General features: G+C 47.7%; 1 protein-coding gene across 1 annotated transcript in view; it reads right to left on the bottom strand.

The window, feature by feature from the left end:
- The window catches only part of PDE318 (P-loop containing nucleoside triphosphate hydrolases superfamily protein), a 120,064-nt gene that overhangs the window by 18,539 nt on the left and 78,915 nt on the right, over positions 1 to 22,610 (bottom strand). The window contains exon 13 of the mRNA XM_086812774.1: positions 5,200 to 5,394. Within this exon, the coding sequence (XP_086668900.1) occupies positions 5,200 to 5,394 (195 nt within the window). The remainder of the gene's footprint in view (positions 1 to 5,199; positions 5,395 to 22,610) is intronic.

Raw genomic sequence — 22,610 nt, 5'->3', positions numbered from 1 at the left:
GTACGCAAAGAAGCGGGTACCAGGAGTCTCCTCATTGTCATTTGGATCATGCCATGTCCATTGCCTCCGGTCCCATTGGAGGCACGTGAGAGGACAACCCTTCCAAATCCACAAACGCCAGAATCAACCACTGAACCTAACCAATGCAAGCCCAAAACAAGGCCTAGCAAGAGGTGATGTACCACATGGTGGCAAGAAGAACCTGGTTCGCCACCACGACCTGGCCAGCTAAGGAAAGCCTGACTGAACTCCAATATAGCAACTTCTTCCGAATGCTTAGAAGAAGAGGGGCTAGCTACTGCTCCCGAGAGATATCGATGCCCACCTACCATCCAAGATAACCAACTGGAGTGCCACTCAAGATCCATTGAAAAGCCTTAACTAGACGCCAAGTCGAGGGAGGCGATGAGCCAACCCAAAATCACACGACTTGTGCCAGTTGATCTTCGCTCCAAATGCCAACAGAAGATCTCTATCGCCTCAACGAATCTTTGGAGGTTTCCCTTATCTCCGGATAGGTATGCTATTGTGTCATCTACAAACTCAAAATTAAGCAGCTTCTACGCACAGATGGGAAGACACTCCCCTAGAGCCCTGTCTTGTAAGCGGAGAGAAAACTACTCATGGCCTCGGCTAACGGTTTGGGGCCTATGGGACACAGACCAGGCCACTGACAGAGATACACAGGGCAGTATGGAACTGTAATGGTTCACTTGGGTGCAGCCTGGACAACTCGAGCATGTTATGGTGAGGAGAGACATCATACTTCTGACAGAGACACATCAGAGCCTAGAGAGAGGGCTACCTTGAGTAGAGGGATTCTAGTGGGAGTCACCATACAGGAGGACCACACGCCAAGGTACCTCGAGAGGGTCGGGGGGAGTAGCAGTTCTATTCAGACGGGAGCTACACGGGAGACTGAGAGTGGTAGCACAGGACCCAGAGGCCAGATACATGTGGATCAGCTTACAACTCTCACAGGACAGGGTTATATACATAGCCCTATGTTAATTTCCTCCATCAGGATCCTCCTATGTCATTACAGAGGACATGCCACAGGAGGAGGAGACAGGAGCCTCGCCATACACTTGTCTGTAGAAGGAGATTATGCATTGTTCTACACTAGGGGAGCTATTTCTTACAGGTGACTTCAATGCCCACACACTGAGCAGACAGTGTGAGGTGTATGACTATGATGACATGGAGATCCTCCACCCTGTGGATCCAGAGGAGATAGGAGCTAGTCGGGCATCAGAGGACACTGGACCAGACAGAGGACATTATGGGGACCACTTACTAGAGTTGGGAGCCACGCATCGTCTCGTTATTTATAACGGGATGCTACAGTGGCCGGGATCAGGAGGGCTGACATGCTTCCCACATGGGGGTCATACACGGACCGGAGGCACGGTCGTAGACTACATTATGGGGTCTTTGGAGGCATCACAGCTTGTCACCTCATTCTCCATCCCACCTCGTCCTATTGGGGCAGATCATACATACTTGGTATTTTCACTAGCCCGATCACCCATATCACCAGCCCCCCACATACCGACGCCTCACACTACCATCTACTTCACACATGACATGGCAGACATATACACTGGCAGAGTAGAGGATGGGCTCCTGCTCATGGATCCCCTGGCACCTATGGATACCATTACAGCACAGCAGTCAGGTGAGGGAGTGAGGCTCAAGCGAGAGAGCAAGATATATATATATATATATATATATATATATATATAGAGAGAGAGAGAGAGAGAGAGAGAAAGAAAGAAAGAAAGATTTTATTAATGTCTTCCAAAAGACCGAACTCGGCCTATGAGAAATCAGGGTGCCTGTATGGGGTATCCTCTGTCATCCCAACAAAATGAAAAAGTACTGACTAAAAAGCTGAATCTGAGTGTGCAATAAGTACAATGAGTGGGGGAGGGGATGGAGCTCTACTACTAGGAGAATGCAAAGCTATATGCATGGAGTATACAATCATGATATGCAACCTAGCTCAATCATGTACCATACTGGGGGTATAAAATGGTATACATCAATGAAGGGGGTGTCCACAGCTCCCTGAAGAACATGCCTGAGTCTGGTCTGAAGCGAGCCAATTGCTCTGCACCCTCTCTGTGAAACTAAGCTCTGATCTCTGTCATCTCTCTCTGGTATAGGCGTGGTGTCCGAAAGCTAGGTGTCCTCTGTCTCCTGCAGACTCTGAGTGTCTCTGCTCTCTGGAGAGTAATTCCCTCCTGTGTAGGGGCTGGGAGTGGGGTGGATCTCTGAAAAAATGTAGTAATCTGTGTCTATCGTCCCCCCTCTGGAGCTGTCCGAGCCTCTAATGATGTCTCTCTGTGACGCTGTATGTCTAGAATGAATCTCCCCAGTATGCGCTGGTCTACTGCCTCAAAGAGCTAGCGTAGGGAATGTGGCTCTTTGAATAAAATGGGATATCTCTCTCTGATGGCTGTATATGCTCTGCATCTACATACAGAATGCTCCTCACTCTCCACCTCCTCTCTCCACAATCTGCATACCCTCTCCTCTCGGGGGATCTGTGCTGCTCTGCCAGTCTCTCGATCTCCAATCAATGTGATGAGACTCTAAGCTGACTAATAGCTACTCGGGAGCCGTATGGTAAAAAGCCCTCCATGTATCTAGGCCTCTCTTGTAAATCCATCATCAGTGATACTCATGAAGTGATCTCTGCAGTACAGCATCTTCGGTGGAAGAGGCTGTGTAGGTGATATCCATGTCTCTCGTCATGTATAGAGCTGCCATAGGTCTTGTCTCAATACTCTGGTCCTCTCACTATGAGAGACGGATATGTGGTGCATCCCTGTCATACTGGAATGGTGGTAGATGATCCATGTCTAGGCCATGCTGTGAGAACCAATGTGTGACCTGTGCATACCATGATCCTCTGTCTCCTGCCTCAGCCAGCTGTCTAGATGCCTCAAAAGCTCTGTATGACAATATGTACTGAGGTACCTGCTAGATCAACTCCATCTCCGCCTCCCCGTGTAATGAAGTCAGCCACCTCATCAATGTATAACACAAATAGGGCATCTGACTCGCCCAAAAACCTGCTCATATAATGCATAGATGCCCCAAGCAAGAGGTAAGGGAGCAAACCGAGATTGATGCAGATGACTACATCCCCGATACCGACATCTGGAAGAGGAGAATCAGCAGGGTTCTCCCCTCCACCGACATAGGCAATCCATATCTCATTACCCCGAAAGGGGGACAGGCCGTCCTATGCTATGAAACCAAGAAGGACAAGATCAAGGTTTTGCGACAATCCAAGGCACTCCAATACACCAAGGTGTGGCTAGCAGACGAGTTTACTTACACCTATGCAGCTCAAAAACAAAAGTGCAGAACTTGCTAAAGTTCGAGAAGCCCACCAAGCTGGAAAGTGGGCTGTCTACCGCGAAGGAAGAGCATAATTGAAGACTTCCAGCAGCCTAAACCAGAGTCTACAAGACTAAAAGCAAGGCAACAAGGACATGTTTGTGGATTAGCATGAGCTACTTCTCTTGTGTGTTAGCAAGTGAAGGACAGCAGGAGATTTTGGTATGCATCATAGGATACCATGCACGAAATGGCAGATCCAAGAACCATAATACGTATTCATGTTTTCGAATGTACACTAGATTAGGCTTACATCTCGTGTTTTGTGTGTTTACTAAACATAGAATTAGTGTTAATCTCTCTTGATTAGCATTAATTCAGATCATGCTTCCGCAACGCATGTGAAAATAATGTTGCATGTGGAAGATGAATAGTTAACTTGATTACAGCACAAATTCAGCACTTCAACATGACTATTTCATATGCACAAATGAAAGAGAGAAGACATGCCTATGCATGGGCACCCCATATGGCCGGCCTTGTTCCACCTGTCCCTTTGGCCTGGCAATGGGCTCTCCACAGCCCATGGCCCCAAAAAGCCACCAGAACCCTAATGGATATTGCTAGTTACCACGCTAATGATGGGTTCACAATATGAAGCCTCCTCTACCTAGGCCTACATCTCTCACAGATGCCCGTACATCGGCTACAAACCTAAAAAGTGCCCGGAACATCAATACATCATTCAAGAGGGTTACATCAGTGTGTGGGACAAGCATGACAGAAAAGTGCAGGACATGCACACGACCCTCACATCCCTATGGTGGCACAGAGGTGCTGCAGTAGGGTGATTGATCCTCCTCTGTAAGCCTGTTAGCTCAGGTATCTCTCTAGATTGCCGACTGGTGCTGCCATGTTGTACCTCAAAGAAGCTAGTAATGGTCAGCTGTGAGGTGCCCCGAGGCTAGGATTTGCTATATCTGAGGAGCGAGTCTCTGTGCCTGCTCAGCTCTATCAATAGAGTCTCACCCATCCCTGGTCCAAGAAATCAATGATGCTGGACAATGGGCCAGATCCATCTCAGAAGAGGCAGTAGAATTTCCCCAGGATCTCATAGTAAACTGGGCATCTATAATGTAATGCTCCTCTGGCTCGTCCTCTGTAGAGCAATACCTTCTCCCTGGCAATACCTTCTTCTCTCCCAGTCTCCACCCTAAGGCGGTGAAATGAGGCCCGAATCTGCCCAGTCACAATATGTGACATACATCTGTGTAGGTATTCTGGCCTATGAATATCTCTATAACTGCATCTTCATGGGTAGCTCCGGGGGTGCAAGCCATGTGGTGTGGGTGTGAAGACTGAGAAGATTACATCAAATGACATGAGCTGGTATCCTATAGAAGAGACAGAGGGAGGGAGCATGAAAGCTGTACTCAAAAGGCTGTAAGCAAAGCCCATGTGAGGAACCAGGGGTGACTCTGACATACCGTACCCATTTAAGCCCCTACTCTACTAACTGTCTCTAGAGGACTACCAAGAAAGACTCGGCAACCTGTCTTTCCAGGGTGTGGAGGCCATGTATGTATGTCACTTTCTGGAAAAATGCATCTACCACCAGGGGGGCTGCCCTGAACTCGGCCATAGCATACCCTTTCTAGGAAACATTAGGCAATACCTAACAGCATTCAGATGTGTGTTGTGGTCAATTGCCTCTAAATTGATGCAAGATGAAGCTTTAACGCTTTCTTTGATTTCAGCTTTGTCCATCAAACAAGCATGTAGATGTGTTGCTACATATTCAAATTTTAACATTACCAAGCAATGTCTCACACATAAGGGTGTCAATACCTGATCAATGCCCAGACCAGTTTGCACGGAAACATGCATCGAACCTTCTGGACCAAAGAGTTTGTAGAGCTCCTCTGAATCTGACGGTAACACATCTTTATTGCCAGAATTCTGAGGTAGAAGGTCGGCTTTGGACACAACATCTAACCACGGGCGTTCTTGAAACCTGTCCTTCATTTCCTTGTATAGTAGGAGCTTCAAACAAATTTCAAACTAAAAATGTTACCTTCTTAACTTGAAAATGAAACAATTCCTTTTAAGACATCTATTAAGTAAAACAGTATTAGAGATGATCAAGATTTCATTCTACAACTTAGTTAAGGATTATTTGAACCAAGCCCCCAAGCACCAAAAGCTCCCCATTTCATGATTCTTTTCTACCATCCAATGCTTTGTATAAAAATTTTGAAAACGTTGCCACACTATAAGTTTTATTTTGCCAACATGAAACATAAAGGTGCAAATGGGCTAGGCCTAATCCTCAAAGGATGTGGGCAATTGCCATTAGCTCAAGAGGCCATGTCCCTCGAAGTCCTACAACAAGGTTGGATTGTGCTGCAATACAACTGCAAAAGTTAAGTGATAAGGATAGTGTTACATCCCTAATTCCTAGCAGGCTTAACAGGTCTAACTTCAGGTTCAGTTAACCAGGGACTGTGGGGTAAGCATCTTATGGGGGGGTTAGAGATATTTAGGAGGCATAGGCTAAATATAGATCCTCATTTATATAGGAGGCCTATATAAGTGACTTTTGGAGTCAGTTTGATGGAGAGCTCCTCAAATCTGGACTCGAGGCCCATGAGACTACTCCCTGCATACACCGGAGGGGTGTGTCTTGGTGGTCAGTTGCTACTAACCTCCTTTCGCAAGGGTGAGCCGAGGGTGATCCGGAATAGCTCTAAGGTTGGGCAGTGATCTTAGATGCCAATGTAAACGTGTTACGTGTTTTATTTGATCACAGGTGTCTGCTAGACAAGGGTCTTACATTGGTATCAGAGCCAAACCTGCTGGTTTTAAGTCCGGAGGAACACTCCGAAAGGCAGAGAGAAGAAAATCCATCGCCTCGATGTTCTAGGCTCTAATCTCTGGGCTGGTTTCTTGTCTTCCACGGCCCAATGGTATGGGACACTTAGGCCGGAAGACAAGGCAAAGTCAGATGTAAGCCGGAAAGATGGCTTGGTTAGCATGGTGAGATATGCCTGAGGCGGTCTCTATACCGCAGCATATCTATGAAACACTTTTTGTTGTGTACATGTCGAGTTGCATGGTGCTTTACAGGACTTTGGTGCATGCGAGTGAGGGGTTTCTTGCGAGGCCTGTTAATTAACCTAAGAAGAGGGTTTGGCTGTCCAGACATCATGTACAGAGAGCTGGTTACCTTATTGGCATGAGTTTGTGCGCAAACTCTATGCGAGTAGCACACACAAAAACTCGGTCTTTTTAGGGTTTGCTGCAGCCTATTGTTTGTGTGCAATGGGATGGCTTAGAAATGATTTTAAAAGGTTGAGGGCTGATTAGAAACTTGCAAGGCCATGGGACTGCCTGTATGGAAAAGAGCACACGAGGGAGAAAGAAGGAATGAAAGAAAGAAAGTGATATTAATGTCTATGAAAGACCCCAACGGTCTACGAGACCATAAGTGCCATTGATATACTTAGCCACGGAAGAACTGAAAATGGAAAATAGAGAGAGAGAGAGAAAGAAAGAAAAAAAGCTGTATTAACGTCTACTAGAGGCCGAACTCGACCTATGAGACAAATCAATGTACAACTGTCAATGTCTTCTGGATGTCCAGAGAAAAAAAGGACAAAATGGACATGAAATAAACTATGAAAGTACTGAGCTAGTGGGGGGGTGTGATGGATGGAGCACTATTGCTAGAGGCTCAGTATGCAACCTATACGTGTAGGGTATACAAGAATGCAATGCAGATCTGTCTAGCTCCAACCAGTACCATAATGGGGGTGTAATATGTGATACATAGGCCATGGCGAGGCAAAAATACCTCGGAGCATGATCTCCGTGTGTGTGTAAGTGAACTAGCCACTCATGGATATGGTGCTGATGTCGAGCCCGTATCTCTGTGATCTCCCTCTGATGTAGTCTGGGAGTCTGGTAGCCTGGTGCTCTCGGTCTCCGTCTGGTTCGGAGGTCCACACCGCGCTGAAGTGTAACCCCCTCCTGTGTCAGGGTAGGCTCTGGGATAGATCTCTGGAAGAAATCAGTGAGCTGGAGCTATCGCCCACCTCTCTCTCTGTGGTATGAGTCCGTATCAGTGTCTCCCTGTGGCGCTGTGTCTCTAACAAGAACTGGCCAAATCTGCGCTGGTCTGCGGACTCCATGATCTGGCGGAGTGAGGGATGTCCACTGAAGATGGTGGTGTATCTCTCTCTAATGACACTATATGCTCTGCATCTGCATACATAATGTTCCTCACTCTCAACCTCCTCCTGGCATAGTCTGCATATCCTCTCTGCTCTGGGGATCCGTGCTGCCCTACCTGCCTCAATCTCAAGCTGGTGTGATGACACTCTGAGGTGGCCAATCGCCACTCGGGCACTGTGAGGCGTGTACACATCCATGTATCCAGGCCACTGTATGAATCCATCCGCTGAGATACGCATAAACTGATCTCTGTAGTATAGCATCTTCCGCGGTAGAGGCTGACTGGTTGTAATCCAAGTCTCTTGAGTGTATCGCTACCATAAATCCTGCCGAAGGACTCTGTTCCTCACACTCTGAGAGAGCTATGTGAGAGTCGATCTGATGGCATATCTCTGATCCTCTGTATGAAGCAAATTGTCTGGAAGAGGGCCTCTACTAGCCTAGGAGGTGCAGCAAATTCCGTCCGGACAATGTCATGTGGGACAGAGGGTTTGCTACAGATCATCCGTGAGAGCATGAGAATCTGAGGCCTCTCTATCTAAGACCATGTGGAGGTGGCAAGCCCAGGTGCCCATACTACTGCAGCATACATCAAAGCAAGGGTGACTAGTGTGTCAAGCAACCACCCCTTCATGCGGGGCTCCTAGAAGTGTGCCTGGTGACACTGTCTCTCTAGCATGGCCAGAGCTGCATACCCTCGTGTGAGTCTATCCCTGGCTGCCTGTGCCATAGTAAATCTTCCTGGCGGAGTCGTAAATGTAATCCCCAGGTACACATATGAGTCTACCACCTCTACCTGTCCTCTTGCTAGTGTCAAGATGGCATGTCGTCGAACCGGCCCTAAGGTGTGGAAAATCATGGCCTTGGTTTTCCCAAGGTTCACTATAAGCCCCCTCTGTGTGCAGAAGTCATCGAGTGCATGGAGATGGTGCTGTAGTCCCATCCGTGACTCAGAGACCAGAATGCATCTCCCCTGTATGTGCAGCTCTGGTCCCTGAGGTGTGCCGGAGAAGTGTGGAAGACAGTCTACCTTGGCCATGCTCAAGTTGCCGGTTACGTCCCACTCTGTACAGATCTCCTGTAGAGAATCGAGATGCCTCTGCAATCCAGCCACTGAATCTGAAATGAGGACCATGTCATCTGCATATAGCAGTAGAGGGATCAGTATGCCGCCCAAGCTTCCTCCCGCCTTCAGGATGGGTGTGATGGTGTTGGTCATCCATGTGAGTGGGAAACCTTGACATAAGGCACAGTCGAACATGTGAGACACGAGTTGGGCCAATGCATCTGCAGAATGAGAGATGTGTTATGCTAGAAGCCCTTCGTGATCCAAGGATTGACCATTCCTAAGTCGTTTGATGGCTTTGAGCACCATTGCCTTCGTGAAGAAAGTGGATATGGTGGGGCAAGGATCCTAAGGGTGGGATAGGGGTGGCTGGTTGGGGATGGAGTAGACAGAGTGGGTGTGAAGGTACCGAGTGTCAGGAGAGGTAATGGGTGTGGGGTCCCGGCAAGGGAGTATCTTCCTCCAAGCCTCCTTGCATTCCTTGCCAAAAAACATGTGGTAGAAAGAAAGAAAGAAAGATATATTATATCCGCAAAAGAATGCAAGGGTCTATGAGACCAAAAGTTACAATGAATCCATGAGTAGCTAAATCATGGAATAACAAACTGAAAATGAAACAAGAACTAAACTAAAACTAAGCTATCACTGTCAAAATTGTCAAAGAAAGCCCTATGTGCTACACCTGGGCTCAACATCCTCATAAATAGAGATACAATCCACGGGGGCAATAGGTGTGTGGAAGGGTAAAGTGTCAAGGGTGGTCACTGACGGGGCAATAGGCTCCATATCTTAAACTGTGTACTGGCTGTCTATGTCCACAGTTCAGGGTGGTGCAGTCCGGTATCGCTGAAGGATATCTCGAAGCTGGAGCTAGCGAGGGGATGGTACTCTTGGTCCTCTCGATTGTGGTCGTCTGAATCTCCGGATCTGAATAGCTCTCCCCAAGGGGAACCTCACCGCCCGTATACACTGCCTGGTCTGTCTCACCGGCTGGTCATCCTCAGATGGCTCTCTCTGGCGCCTGGTAGAGGTGGGTGCAAAGAAGCTCGTGATGGGTAACCGGCGGGACATGTATATGGGCCACCAGTGCCTTGCCTAGAGCACCCATCAGCGAGAGGTCACCATTGAGAGAGCATGCCAGATCCAACGGCCCCGAACGTCCAGGCCAACCCAGGTGCAGATCCTCGACACAGCAGCTCCAGATCCGGGGCATACGTGAGCGGTCTCAAAACCATGGTCCCCTAGCAATGGATGTCTCACCTCATCGATATAGATGTGGATGGCATAGACACACCAGCTACATGCTGTACACAGGCCCCAAGGCCCAAAGCATTGATGTTTAACTAGGTAGCAATTTTTTGTCTTTTTCATCTGTTTGCCAGTTTTTTGTAACATATAATCTTTGTAATCCCTTATGTCTCATAGACCTTATGATCTTTTGAAGACGTTTAATATAACTCTCTTTCTTTCTTTCAGAGCAGAACAGAGTGATCCAGCAAGATATCATCAAGCTTGATACTCAAAGCACTTGGAGGTCACCCACACAACCCCTCGGAACAAATATGAGCTTCTACTGTGACCACATGCTTCACTTCACAGAGGATGCCTTCATCACATGGCCGAGATACATGTATACACACCTAACTTTTGGAGTGAGATGTGCGATTGGCCAGATCTGTACATCCTCCCATCAGCAGCTCTGCGAATAGAGACAGCTAGATATGAACCAGTGAGGATTGCACCAGCAAATCGGATATGTGATCTGTGCCACACAAAGGCTGAGATAGATTACATATGTCGGTGCCCGGTATACTACGAGATCAGGGGAGATTCCACTTTCTATTCCGTGGTGGATTTGGTCCACTTTGTAGGGCCATGTATTACCATGATCAGAGATGCATAGGAATCAGGACTCTTCCTCTTGGAGCTCCACATACACAGAGTCCCTACTACACCCGTAACTATTTGGCCCTCCTAGCTCTTTTTCACATAATGGAACTTATGCCCGGACACATGGACAGATTGATGAAAGCATGGAAACAGGGTTCATGAAGTTGGCACAAGAAAAAGCACCAGTTTTGGTCAAAAGCAAGGAAAAGCAAAAAAAGTCAAACTGAGTTGACCGCGAGCCAAGGGCACCATTGGAAAGAGGAGACTGAGCCAAACCAAAAAGCTAGAGGCCGCTTTCCCAAAAAGCAGCTCTAGGGCCAAAAAGTCCGTGAAGCTAGAAAAGCATCAATCAAGAACTTCAGCAAAAGATGAGTAATATTTTATTATTATTAAAACATAAAAACAAAAAGACAAAAGCAAAGCTTGGTTAGAGCTTTTTGACAAAAAAGCGGGTCTCCCCGAGTATAAAAAGATACTTTAGAGTCTCTCTTGGATCAAGTGCATAAATTTGTGGAGACCATGTTCATCATCTATCTTACCTCCGGCTACACCTCCTTGCGCCTGACCACCCAGCTCAGCCCGGCCAAAGCCGCCCAGAGCCGCCACCACCCATCCTTGAGATTCGAGATTTAAATTTGGACTTGGGATTTCGACTTGGAGCTTGGACTTGGCACTTGGACTTGGATTTGGATTTTGGATCTAGTACTAGCCCGGTGAGAGATACTTGTGGGTCATCCCCGTGGTGTGCTTGGCATCAAAGATCTTGTGCCTCGACATTTGATATTTACTTGGATATCCTACATCGGTATATCTGTTTGTTTTGTATTCATTGATTGTATTGATCCTCACCAACGTGCCCGTCGATTGTTCCTGAATAAATTCTTGAAAAGGGACAGAACATGTTCCCCGCTCAATATGGTGTACTGTGCAAGATCCCTTTACCCTTCTCTCTCTCCCCTCTCTCTCTCTCTCACACATGGGATACGTTGTGCCATTGGACAGATCCGGACCTCATCACACCAGCTGCGGATTGAGACAGGGCAATATGTGCATCAGATCTTGGATGACCGCATTTGTCAGCTATGCTACCAGGAGGTAGAGACAGAGGAACACTACATTTGTCAATGTACAGTCTATAATGAGATCTGAGGGAGATATCACTGCCTCTTCCGAGAGGGTTTTGGGCCGTTACGCAGGGTCATGGAGTTTGAGGATCAGAGATGCCTGGGATTGTTTCTACTTGAGCTCAGGAGACGCAGAGAGACTCTCTTGGCAGACAGGAGGCCGAGCCATGATGTACCTAGACACAGGACCCTGACAGATTTCTTCGGCACCGGCACCGGCACCGGCACCAGCAACCCAGCCCACACACCTCCTGATACCTCCTCCATTGGGCCATCAGGGCACGGACCACGCTCCCAGGGAGTCACCACTGATAGAGCAGTTATCTTATGTCGTGCTACGCCCACCAGGATCCCGACCACGGCATCCTCACCATCGCCAGATCAGAGCCATTATTGCGCGGCATCGGAGGCGCCTACCTCGCTTCTACGACCTCTCCATTCTAGACAGCCCCATGGCGGAGATACTTGATCTAAGGAGAGGGCAACACTTCAACTGATCAGCATACATGGATCTACCTGATATACATTTTTCAGTATTTTCAACTATTTTCTACTCAGTATCATCTCGGAGTCTTACAGTTCTGTTCTTATAACTGTAGGACAATCAGTTTATTGTACTTTTTAGTCTCATCTAGTTGTTCTCTTTGATAAGACACCAACTTCAGATGTACTCTCAATTTTGGTCTCATAGGCCACTATGGCCTCTTAGAGACGTTAATATTTCATTTCATTTCTCACACCAGCTTGAGATTGAGGCACGTAGGGCAGCACGGATCCCCAAAGCAGAGAGGATATGCACACTATGCCAGCAAGAGGTTGAGAGTGAGGAGCATTATGTATGCAAATGCAGAGCATATAGTGTCATTAGAGAGAGATACACCACCATCTTCAGTGGACATCCCTCACTCCGCTAGATCATGGAGTCCGCGGACCAGCGGAGATTTGGCCAGTTCTTGCTAGAGAGAGAGCGCCACAGAGAGACACTGCTACGGACTCATACCACAGGGAAAGGTGGATGACACCTCCAGCTCACTGATTTCTTCCAGAGATCTATCCCAATGCCTACCTTGACATAGGAGGGGGTTACACTTCAGCGCACTGCGGACCTCCGAGCCAGACAGAGACCGAGAGCACCAGGCTACCAAACTCCTAGCCTACATCACAGGGAGATCACAGAGATACGAGCTCGACATCAACACCATATCCAGGAGCGGCTCGCTCACTTACACTCACACCCAGAGATCATGCACCGAGGGATTTTTGCCTCGCCATCGCCTATGTATCACATATTACACCCCCATTATGGTACTGGTTGGAGCTAGACAGATCTACATTGCATTCTTGTATACCCTACGCATATAGGTTGCATACTGAGCCTCTCGTAGTAGAGCTCCATCCATCACACCCCCCCACTAGCTCAGTACTTTCATAGTTTATTTCATGTTCATTGTGTCCTTTTTTTCTGGACATCCAGAGGACATCGACAATTGTACATTGATTTGTCTCATAGGTCGTGTTCGGCCTATAGTTAGACATTAATACAGCTTTCTTTCTTCTCTCTCTCTCTCTCTCTCTCTCTCTTCAGCCCAAGACAAGATGGAGAGGATCGACATTGAAGACCTGATCCAGGCAGCCATCCAACAACACAAGAAAGACAATTAATATGGTCAACCGGAGCCTTCTTGACAAAGTCAAGAAGCTTGAAGCGTGGATAGCAGCCCAAGATGTAGAGATCGCAAATCTCAAGAAGGAGATAGAAGAAGCACGTGCTCAACATAAGCTCGAGCAAGGTGAAATTCAGCCCATCATGATGGAGGAGCTGAACACCATCAAGGCCCAAGTGAGAACACTTCAAGAGGGAGAAGAAAAGAAGGCCCGGGAGACCTCCTCGTGGGTGGAGGTGCTCACGAAGACCATAGTCACAGGGGACGGAAGGGACAACTGCTTGGAACGGAGGGACGCCAAAACGGGACGGACACGCGACGGGAACGGCAGGGGACGGACGGACGTCCCCTAAGAGGCGTTTCTCACAAGGGACGACGACGGGGACGGCTCAGGAACGGGGACGCCGATGGGGGATGGTTCTGCGAAGGGACGGCGGGGAGCCGTTTGCAGCCGTTGCGCCCGCCGTTTATAGCCGTTGCAGTCACATTTCCAGCTGTTTCCAGCTGCCGCTTGCTTGGGCCTTGGCCCTTGAGCCTTTGAGGCTTGGCCCTCTCTCATTCCTCAAGGCTCAAGAGTCAAGCCATCTTCAACCATGGCATCCTCCTCACGTGCCGGGGATTCCCGTAGAAGGACAACGGGATGGGCATGGTGGGAGGAGGTTAACTACACCCCATCCGCTCATGGAGGCGATTCTCGGCCATGGGTATGTAAGCTTTGCCGGTACCAGCGAACGGGTGGCGCCGACAAAGTGCGAGCCCACCTCTTGCATGAGAGTGGGCATGAGGTGAGGTTTTGCACGAATGTCACGCCTGAGAAGAGACGGGAACTTCTTGACAAGCTTAGCATCTACGAGGCGGTCGAAGCGACAAGAAGGACTCCACGAGTGGCCGTGGATCCCGCGACGATGGGGAGAGGAACTCAAGCCTCTACAATGGAGTCATGTGGTGGATCGGGATCATGCACACCATCACCTTCACCATCAAGTCGGAATGTTACTCCATCCACGACGCCGGCACCCTCCATCTCCACGGCCTCTCAACCATTACGTGGCCCACGACGACAATCTACACTTGGGGAGAATTGGAACCCCAAGTTGAAGGAGGAGGTGGATATGGCGGTGGCCCGCTTCTTCTTCCACGACCACATTGCCTTTCAAGCGGCTAGGTAAGTGCAATCGAACATTGCCAGTTCATCATTCATGTTTTCATCATCCTAGTCCCCTTCTCATTAGTAAATTACTTTCTTGAATAGGTCGGAATACTTCAAGGTCATGGTTAAGAAGATTGGGGAGTATGGCTCAACCTATACGCCCCCCTCATCCGAGAGCTTGCGCACTACATTGCTCGAGAAGGAGAAGCACATTGTAGAGCAAGCGGCTGACAACACAAAGCGGCAATGGGAGAGAAACGGAGTCTCCCTCATTGTGGATGGATGGAGTGACACCCGCAAGAGGAGTATTCACGGCATGGTTGAATATTCCCGCGGAGAGATGTACTTCATCTCATCTCATGATGCATCCGGCACTGGGAAGAGCGCGGATGTGCTTGCGGCGGAGTGGGCTACCACCATGGAGATCGTTGGCCCCGAGCATGTAGTGGGCTTTGTTGCGGATGGGGAGCCTTCCAATAGGGCGGCGGGAGCTATTCTCCAAGGTATGTATGGACATGTCACGGTGTCCTTTTGTATGGCTCGTTGCCTAAACAACCTCCTCAAGGACATCGGGGCATTACCATGGATAAGCCCGCTCATTGAGGAGGCCAACACCATGGTCTCCTTTATCCTCAACCACCAAAGACTTCGGCATGAGTTCAACAAGAGATCCTGTCTCTCTCTCCTCAAATATTCCGACAGCCGGTTTGCCTACAACTTTCTCATGTTGGGCCGGTTGAAGGATTGTAGCGGTGCTTTGAGGGGGCTTTTCCTTAGCGATGAGTTTGTCGCCATGCAAGAGTCCCATACAAACACTGGCCAAGAGTGTAGGCTACGGACGGCTGACGCCTCTTGGTGGGAGCATGTGAAGACCACAGATGCTATGGTGAGGCCCATAGTCCACCTATTGAGGATTGTAGACGCTATGCAACCATGCATAGGCAAGGTCTACGAGGCCATGGATCGCATGATAGAGAAGTTGAAAGACTTCGTGCCTGACGAAGACAGATACGAGGAGATCCATGCCTTGTGTCTAGGAAGATGGAATTCCTACTACTCTCCATTGCATGTAGCAGCTTATGTGGTGGACCCAGAATTCCAAGGCAACAAGCAGGAGAGCGACCGGGAGGTGAGCGCTGGATGGAGGATCATCTTGGATCGTCTTGTGCCTGATACATCGGTTAGGTGCAAGATCAGGGACCAACTTTCGATGTACAGGTTGGCTGTCATGATGCACAGGTTGACTGCTCCAAAGTTGGCGCTGCTCTATGGTGGGAGGACTTTGGTTCAGATGGACCGGAGCTGGAGCAGCTTGCCATCCGCATACTTAGCCAGGCCGTCAGCTCCTCTTGCTTGGAGCAACTTTGGAGTACCTACAGCCACATTGCCTCTAGGAAGAGGAACCGACTCGGGGTAGAGCGTGCCAATGACCTTGTCTTCGTCAGCGCGAACTTGCGAATGCTTTGCAAGAGAGTGACCAAGAAGGCAGATTCCTTCACCGAGTGGGAGATGAGTCAACAAGAAGAGCAACAAGAGGATGAGATGCAGGAGCAGCATGCCAGTGAGGATGAGACTGAGGATGAGCTTGATGCTTCTTTGGCACAAGCTACCCATGACCATGAGGCGAGCACTTCACGTGGATGATCATTCATGGATCATGATTCATGGGCCTTACTACTTAGCTCTAGCCTCTAGCCTCTAGTCTTCAGCACTTTTTTGTCATTGACTCATTTGAGTCCGTCCATGTATTCTGCCTCCTTAAGGCTTAGTCCTGACTCCTGACTCTTGAGTCATGACTCATTTTGTATCTGCTTAATTATTAATATGACTCAAAAGCTTACCATTTTAGTGTAAATTTGTGCTCATTTTGATGTACTTTCAAAGTAGAATAAGTGTAGAGTAGAAAAATTTAAAAAAAAAGAATTTTTTGAGTGTCGTTCCGTCCCCCGTCCCCGTTCCCTACTTATGGCCGTCCCCCGTCCCGTCCCCGTCCCCGTCCCCGTCCCTTGTGACTATGACGAAGATGCAAAAGCAAGTAGATGAAGCGGGGAAATGGATAGAAGTGGTCAAGAAAGGTAAGAACAAGGAGGCCGAAAGCACATCTACCTCGAAGATTATCAACCTAACCATTGAGGAGGAACAAAGAAGAAAGACAAGGGAACTTCATGTGCGGATCACGGGTCTCAAGAACAGTGACAATGTAGAGGAGGAAGCCAAAGATTTACACACACGCATGGGCATTTCGAGGCCTACACACACGGGGGCTTGGAGAGTGGGCAAGAAAGACAAGAATGGAGGAGAGAGCTCGAAGGAGAGCTCTAATTTTACGATTTCCCACCTTGGAGGCCAAGAAGGATTTCTTGGCCAAGCACTCCGCCCTTAAGAAAACGAGCATCTTTTTAGAACATGACCTCACCTTGGCACAGCTAGCACATATGAGGGAGTGCATGCTGGAGATTAGGGCAGCCAGAGAAAAAGGGAAGCTAGCATTTCACAGAGGAGGCAGAGTGGTGATACTAGAGAGAAAGTGACGAGCTTGACATAAAGAAGTGGCTTCAGCCAAAGTTAGGGAGCGAAGATGACTAAGCTCGATTAACGATTGGCATGTTTGCTTAGCATAAGCAACAGTCTGTCTCCAACCTTCCAGATACTGTTTACCATAATCACGGATGACTGATTGCATGCGAGCAATAAAAGCTGTCCATGCATAATCCAAGTCAATGAAAGATTGAGGAAAGAGTGGCTGACAGGCCTCAAGTATCAGTGCTTTGAATGCATCATGCTCCAAGTAACTATTATTGATGATAAGCAACCTTCGAAGTGGCAATCTGTCCTCAGGCATGTCGTGCAGATGAACTCTGAGCCATAAGGGTACATGATCTGAATATGTAAATGTATAATCCACCCACAATTTGGTCGTGAGAGTATCATAATGAAACGGATCAAGCTGATACCATCGATCCAAGCGAGCTTTGTAAGTGGATTGTGCATTATGTTGGAAGGTATACCCAGGCATCAAGGGCTGAGATTCTTTCCAAAGATCAATCAGATTAAGCGTTGCTACAAAATCTGCCCACGAAGACGTCTCAGTAGCAAGCATATGTGTACGACCGGATGTATTATCACCAGGTTGAGGGGCATTATTGAAATCTCCACATATGAATGCTTTCTGTCTCCAAGGGTACAATTTCATTTGTTGCCATATCTGTCCTCTAGCCTGAGAGGATTGAGGTGCATATATTGATGCAAATTCAAAGATTTCACCCTGAATAAAGCATTGCATAACCATCCATCTGCCTTGGAGGTCATTAAATGCCATGACTGGCTGTAAATGATGTTTCACAAGAAAAAGTACACCCGAAAAGGCATGGTGGCCTGCATAAAAAATATCATAACCAGCATAATGGCCTTGCTGTCCAGCGTAGTGATGTTGATTGTGTTCCTGAAGAGCAACGATATCTGGCTGCATACGCTTCAAATATGCCCAAACCATCTTCCACTTTTTAGGGTCACACAAACCCTGTACATTGAGAGTCAAAACTGTGATATATGACATCATATTTATAGTGTATGATCAGTATGAACAAAAAAGTAGCTCAAGCTTGCATTTCCTCCACAGGGTCTGCACCCCGATCAGGAGGAGGAATATCTATGAGACGGGTGGCTAGCAAGCTAGCAGCCTCTTCTTCGGGAAACAGAGTACGACCTGCAGTTACAGTAGCCCAGGTGATGCCAATTCCAGAATTTTCTTCTGGGGTATGCCCACTAGAGGAGGCTCCATTCCAAGTTCTAGAAGGCAAAGGACGCCTAGGGATAATTGTCCTGCGCGGTGGCTGAGATGTTTCTTGAAGTGTCTTTTCTTTTCCTTTTGGCGAAGAAGTAGAGGGATTAGCCACAGCTACATTCATATTAGAAGAGACTGGCATTTTGCCTTTTTCTTGAGGCATAACAGGAGTCTTTAGACTTTTGTTTTTAACCCCTGAAGGACCAGGAGTGTCCTTATTCTGCATTGGGATGGGCAAGGCATCAGGCGGCATCTTATGGAGGACCAGAGGACATTGAGATGCCATATGTCCAAACTTTTTGCACTCAAAGCATGCGCCTGCAAAAAGACCCCATTTGAGTCTGAAAAAAGCACTCCCCATGGAAACGTTATTTATGGTAACAGCATAAGATTCCGGAGTGGGCTGATCCGTGTCCCATAAAATACAGAATCGATTTGAGTTGCCATTTGGTCTAGGAGGGCATACAACCTTTCCTAGAGATGCTGCAATTTTAGGTAACAAGGAGGCCAAACATTGGGGGAAGTCCACCACTTCTACCCAAACAGGACAGCAATGCTTAATCAAAGCCTGATAGTCTCTGGTGGGGGACCATGGCAATACATGAACCATCTGTTGTCCATAGAAGAGAGGGGAGTGCTCTAAAAGCGTTTGCTTATGGTGCTCATCCACCATAATGACCTCAAAGAAACCTCTTGCCACATAGTGGACTTTGCGAACAAAACAACCACCCAATGTCCGTGTCAAGCAATTCCCGACATCAGCAGCAAAAACAGGCATCCTGCCTGGAAAAAAAATAATCACAGCATGCTTCGCATATTCTCGAATGGGATCTATGATTTCATCCACATCCACTGCAAGTCCCACCATAGGAACAGGATCTTTCCAATTCTTGCGTGTATCCTGAAATCCTTCATGCATTACCTCATAGATAGCCCAGCCTCGGGCGTTTCATGCACAGGGTCATCCTGACCTACAGCCTGCTTTTGTTTTTTATGAGCATAATATTTTGTAGGAGAAGCCATGATGAGATAATAGGCACTAGGTAAAGTCGGTGCAGAAAGGCGATATCAAGACAGCTGGACAGAGAATCGAGGGCGCTGCAGGGGCACCAGCGAACAGTCGCAGTGGACCCACGAGCAGGGACGGGCACTCCAGAAGCAGAATCCGGCGACCAAAATGCAAAACTGGGCGATTGGGATAATGGCGAGCCAGTCTGCTGAGCAATTTCGGCGACGAATTGAAGCTGCGAGGGAACCAGGTGCTCACGGGAGCAGCAAACGATGGAGTCCAGTCGAGGCTGATGGACCACGCAAGGTCTCTCTCTCACAGTATACACACACCCACGCGGGCGCACGCGCGCACACACACACACACACACGCACACACACACACCAGCCATGTCGCACTCTCACTAGTCTCTCCACCACAATAAACATATATGCAAACCGAGTTTTGGAGGGCTTTAGAAGCTCAAGATCACTATTGACCCTATACATGCTCAAAACCTTTGGCCTCTTTGTGACAAAGTTCACCATGCTAGATGTAGCTGAAAATACATGGCTCACCCAATCAAGCTTCCCCACATCCTCAATCATCAAGTCAAGGCTGTGTGCTACACAAGGTGTCCACACAATCTTGGGAAACTCCTCCTCTAACATCCTGCCCATGGATACACAATTGGACCCATTGTTTGTGATCACCTGCACAATGTTATCAGGGCCAATTTAATTGATTGCCTGGCGCATGTGGGACATAATGAACTCCCCTGTAACCACTGTCCCTGGCACCGATGCATCTATGGCACAAATGAACATTGTGCCTTTGCAGGAGGACACAAGAATGTTGTACAAATTTCTCTTCCGCACATCTATCCATCCATCACAAAGCAAAGTACAACCATACTTTGCCCAAGTGGCCTTGAGAGGCTCCATCTCTATCTCCACAGCCAGTTGCTTCTTGCGAAGCTCAATAGCGCACAATGTTTCATAGGAGGGGCCATCCCACTCACACCCAATGCGGGAGATAGCTCTCATTGCCGTCTTCTATCGAGGAGTCCTAACAATGTGGAAGGATAATCCATATTGAATAAACAACTTCATCAACTCCCTCGTTGCCTCTTTCATGGCAGCCTTCTGCATCCCTGCCTGCACATGTCCTTTCTTGAACACTGGAAGACTAGTTCTTTTGGCTCGAGGTGTCGAGCTAGAACCACATGCAACATCACTACTGGTATCTTCCTCTCTGATAGTGCGAGTCCTCTTGGAGACACTTTGACGTGCTTCAGGCTCTCCCAAACTGGGGATATCCTCGAGGGGGATACCTAGCTGCATGGCCTTTCAAGCCTTTAGGCTATCATAGATTTCTTGTGGCACATGCTTACATGGCCCGATGCGAAAACCCTTTGTTTGTGACAAATGTGCCTTCAGCTTGGTGACACAGCCATGGTGCTTATCAGCAGAAAAGTTGCATTTCCACTTTCCGAAGCCCGAGCCACCATATCTAGACTCCAAGGTGACATTGTTCCAAAGAGAATCACATGTTTGAGGCATCCTACGAGGCGGGGATAAATGCAAATTGTTGGGCCTGCAAGTGCGACATAACATAAAGTAATCTCATTTTATGATTCATGAATTTAACTGTCATCTTGGCCAACAATAGAGCAAGGGGAAGAGAAGGTAGGTACCCTTAGGCCTCAATAGAGCACGGGGAGGAAGATATGCCATAATTATCGATGGAAGAGAACAAAACGTGCTGCTTTGTGAGTTCTGCTGCAAAGAAAACCAACACAAAGCAAAACATGACATTACCCCTTTAGAAGACCTCCACAAGGCCCAAGGACTCCAAGGAGCAGGCAGGCTGACACGAGCGTTGATTTGATGGCAAGCTGGCACACAAAACGGCGAAAAAGTATAGGCAGCCGCCACTGGGAAATGTGCACAAAAAACGTACGAAACGATGTGACGTGACGGGCTGTAGGGTATTAAAATATCTAGGATGAACAAAAAACGCGTTTCGTACAGGACGAAAAGTTTCGTACGTTTCAAACCTATACGAAACGTGTTTCTATGCAGCATTGATCGAGCCACCGAAGCCGAAGGAGTTGAAGCTACTAAAGCCTATCTTCGAGCCAAAGGAGTCACCACTGCAAAAGAATCCAAAGCTACCCAGTCAATTTCTCGTGGAGGAGTCACCTACCCAGCCAATTTCTCAAGGGGGGAAACAAAGAGACTATCCCTAGGCCCACTCTCTCGGATGCACCTTCTTCGGGACAAGTAAAGGAAAGGAAGGCAAAGAAGCCTTCATCAATCGGTAAGATGGACTTCAAACCAGGAGAGAAGAGCGTCAAGTTTGATGCTTTTCATGGAAAGCCGGATACACAAAAAGCATTATCTTTTGTTAAACATTGATGCCGCTTTTGGAGAAGTGACTACTTTGAAAAGTCAAAGCTTCACATGGTTCGCATGCATTTTAAGGATGCCGCCTTGAATTGGTGGCTAAAAGTAGTACAGGAAGGGACCGAGCCGAAGACATGGACCGACTTCAAGACTATGTTCAACAAGAAGTTCCTACCCGCAAACTTTGAAGCAGACGTGCAGAAGGAATGGGATGACGTAGAGCAAAAAGTTGGTGAGAATATGGCATCTTACCTTAACAATTTTCAGCAATTTCTTTGAAGTTTACTTCATATACTCCCATTCCATCACTAATGGAAATGCATAAGTTTGTCAATGGATTGCAACCTAAGCTTATGCAAGCAGTTTATATGGCTGGACCGAAAACGTTGGAAGAATCCCAAGACAAGACTTTACAAGCCAAGGCCTTGTACATGCCTTGGATAGACGGCAAGACAAAGAACGATAACCGGAATCCACCTCAAAGGAAGAAGTTTAAAGACCGATCCCCATCAAGAGCCGACTCTCAAGAGAAGAGGGAGAGGAGTGAGAACAAACCTCTACTCTTTCGAAGAAGATTGTGCCTCACGCAACGTGAGGAATACACCAACGAAGGGAACTATTTCCAATGTGGAAACAAGGGACAGATAGCTGCAAATTGTCTTGACAAGATAAAGCAAGAAGCCAGACATATTAGAAGATCATCAAATTGACATTTTGCCAGGAAGTTTGTCAAGAGGAGATTTCATTGGAGCGGTCTTATACCATGAGGGCTATTGTGTGGCCTATGAAAGTCTTTGATGAGGACTTCAACGATTGTATTGGAACGGATTTTAGAATGAAAATTTTGTGACTTTTTCTTGTCATCAAGAAAGATTCTATTATGAAGTAAACCCGTTCATGTGTAACAAAGGACTTGAAGACCAAAAGTATCTACAACACAAGCTTGAGAGAA

Source organism: Cibotium barometz, chromosome 18, assembly GCF_041138505.1.
Source record: "Cibotium barometz isolate CiBa-2024 chromosome 18, ASM4113850v1, whole genome shotgun sequence".
In the NCBI taxonomy this organism is placed as follows: Eukaryota; Viridiplantae; Streptophyta; class Polypodiopsida; order Cyatheales; family Cibotiaceae; genus Cibotium; species Cibotium barometz.
The sequence above is the reverse complement of the archived record's forward strand: the minus strand, read 5'-3'. Positions and strand labels throughout refer to the sequence as shown.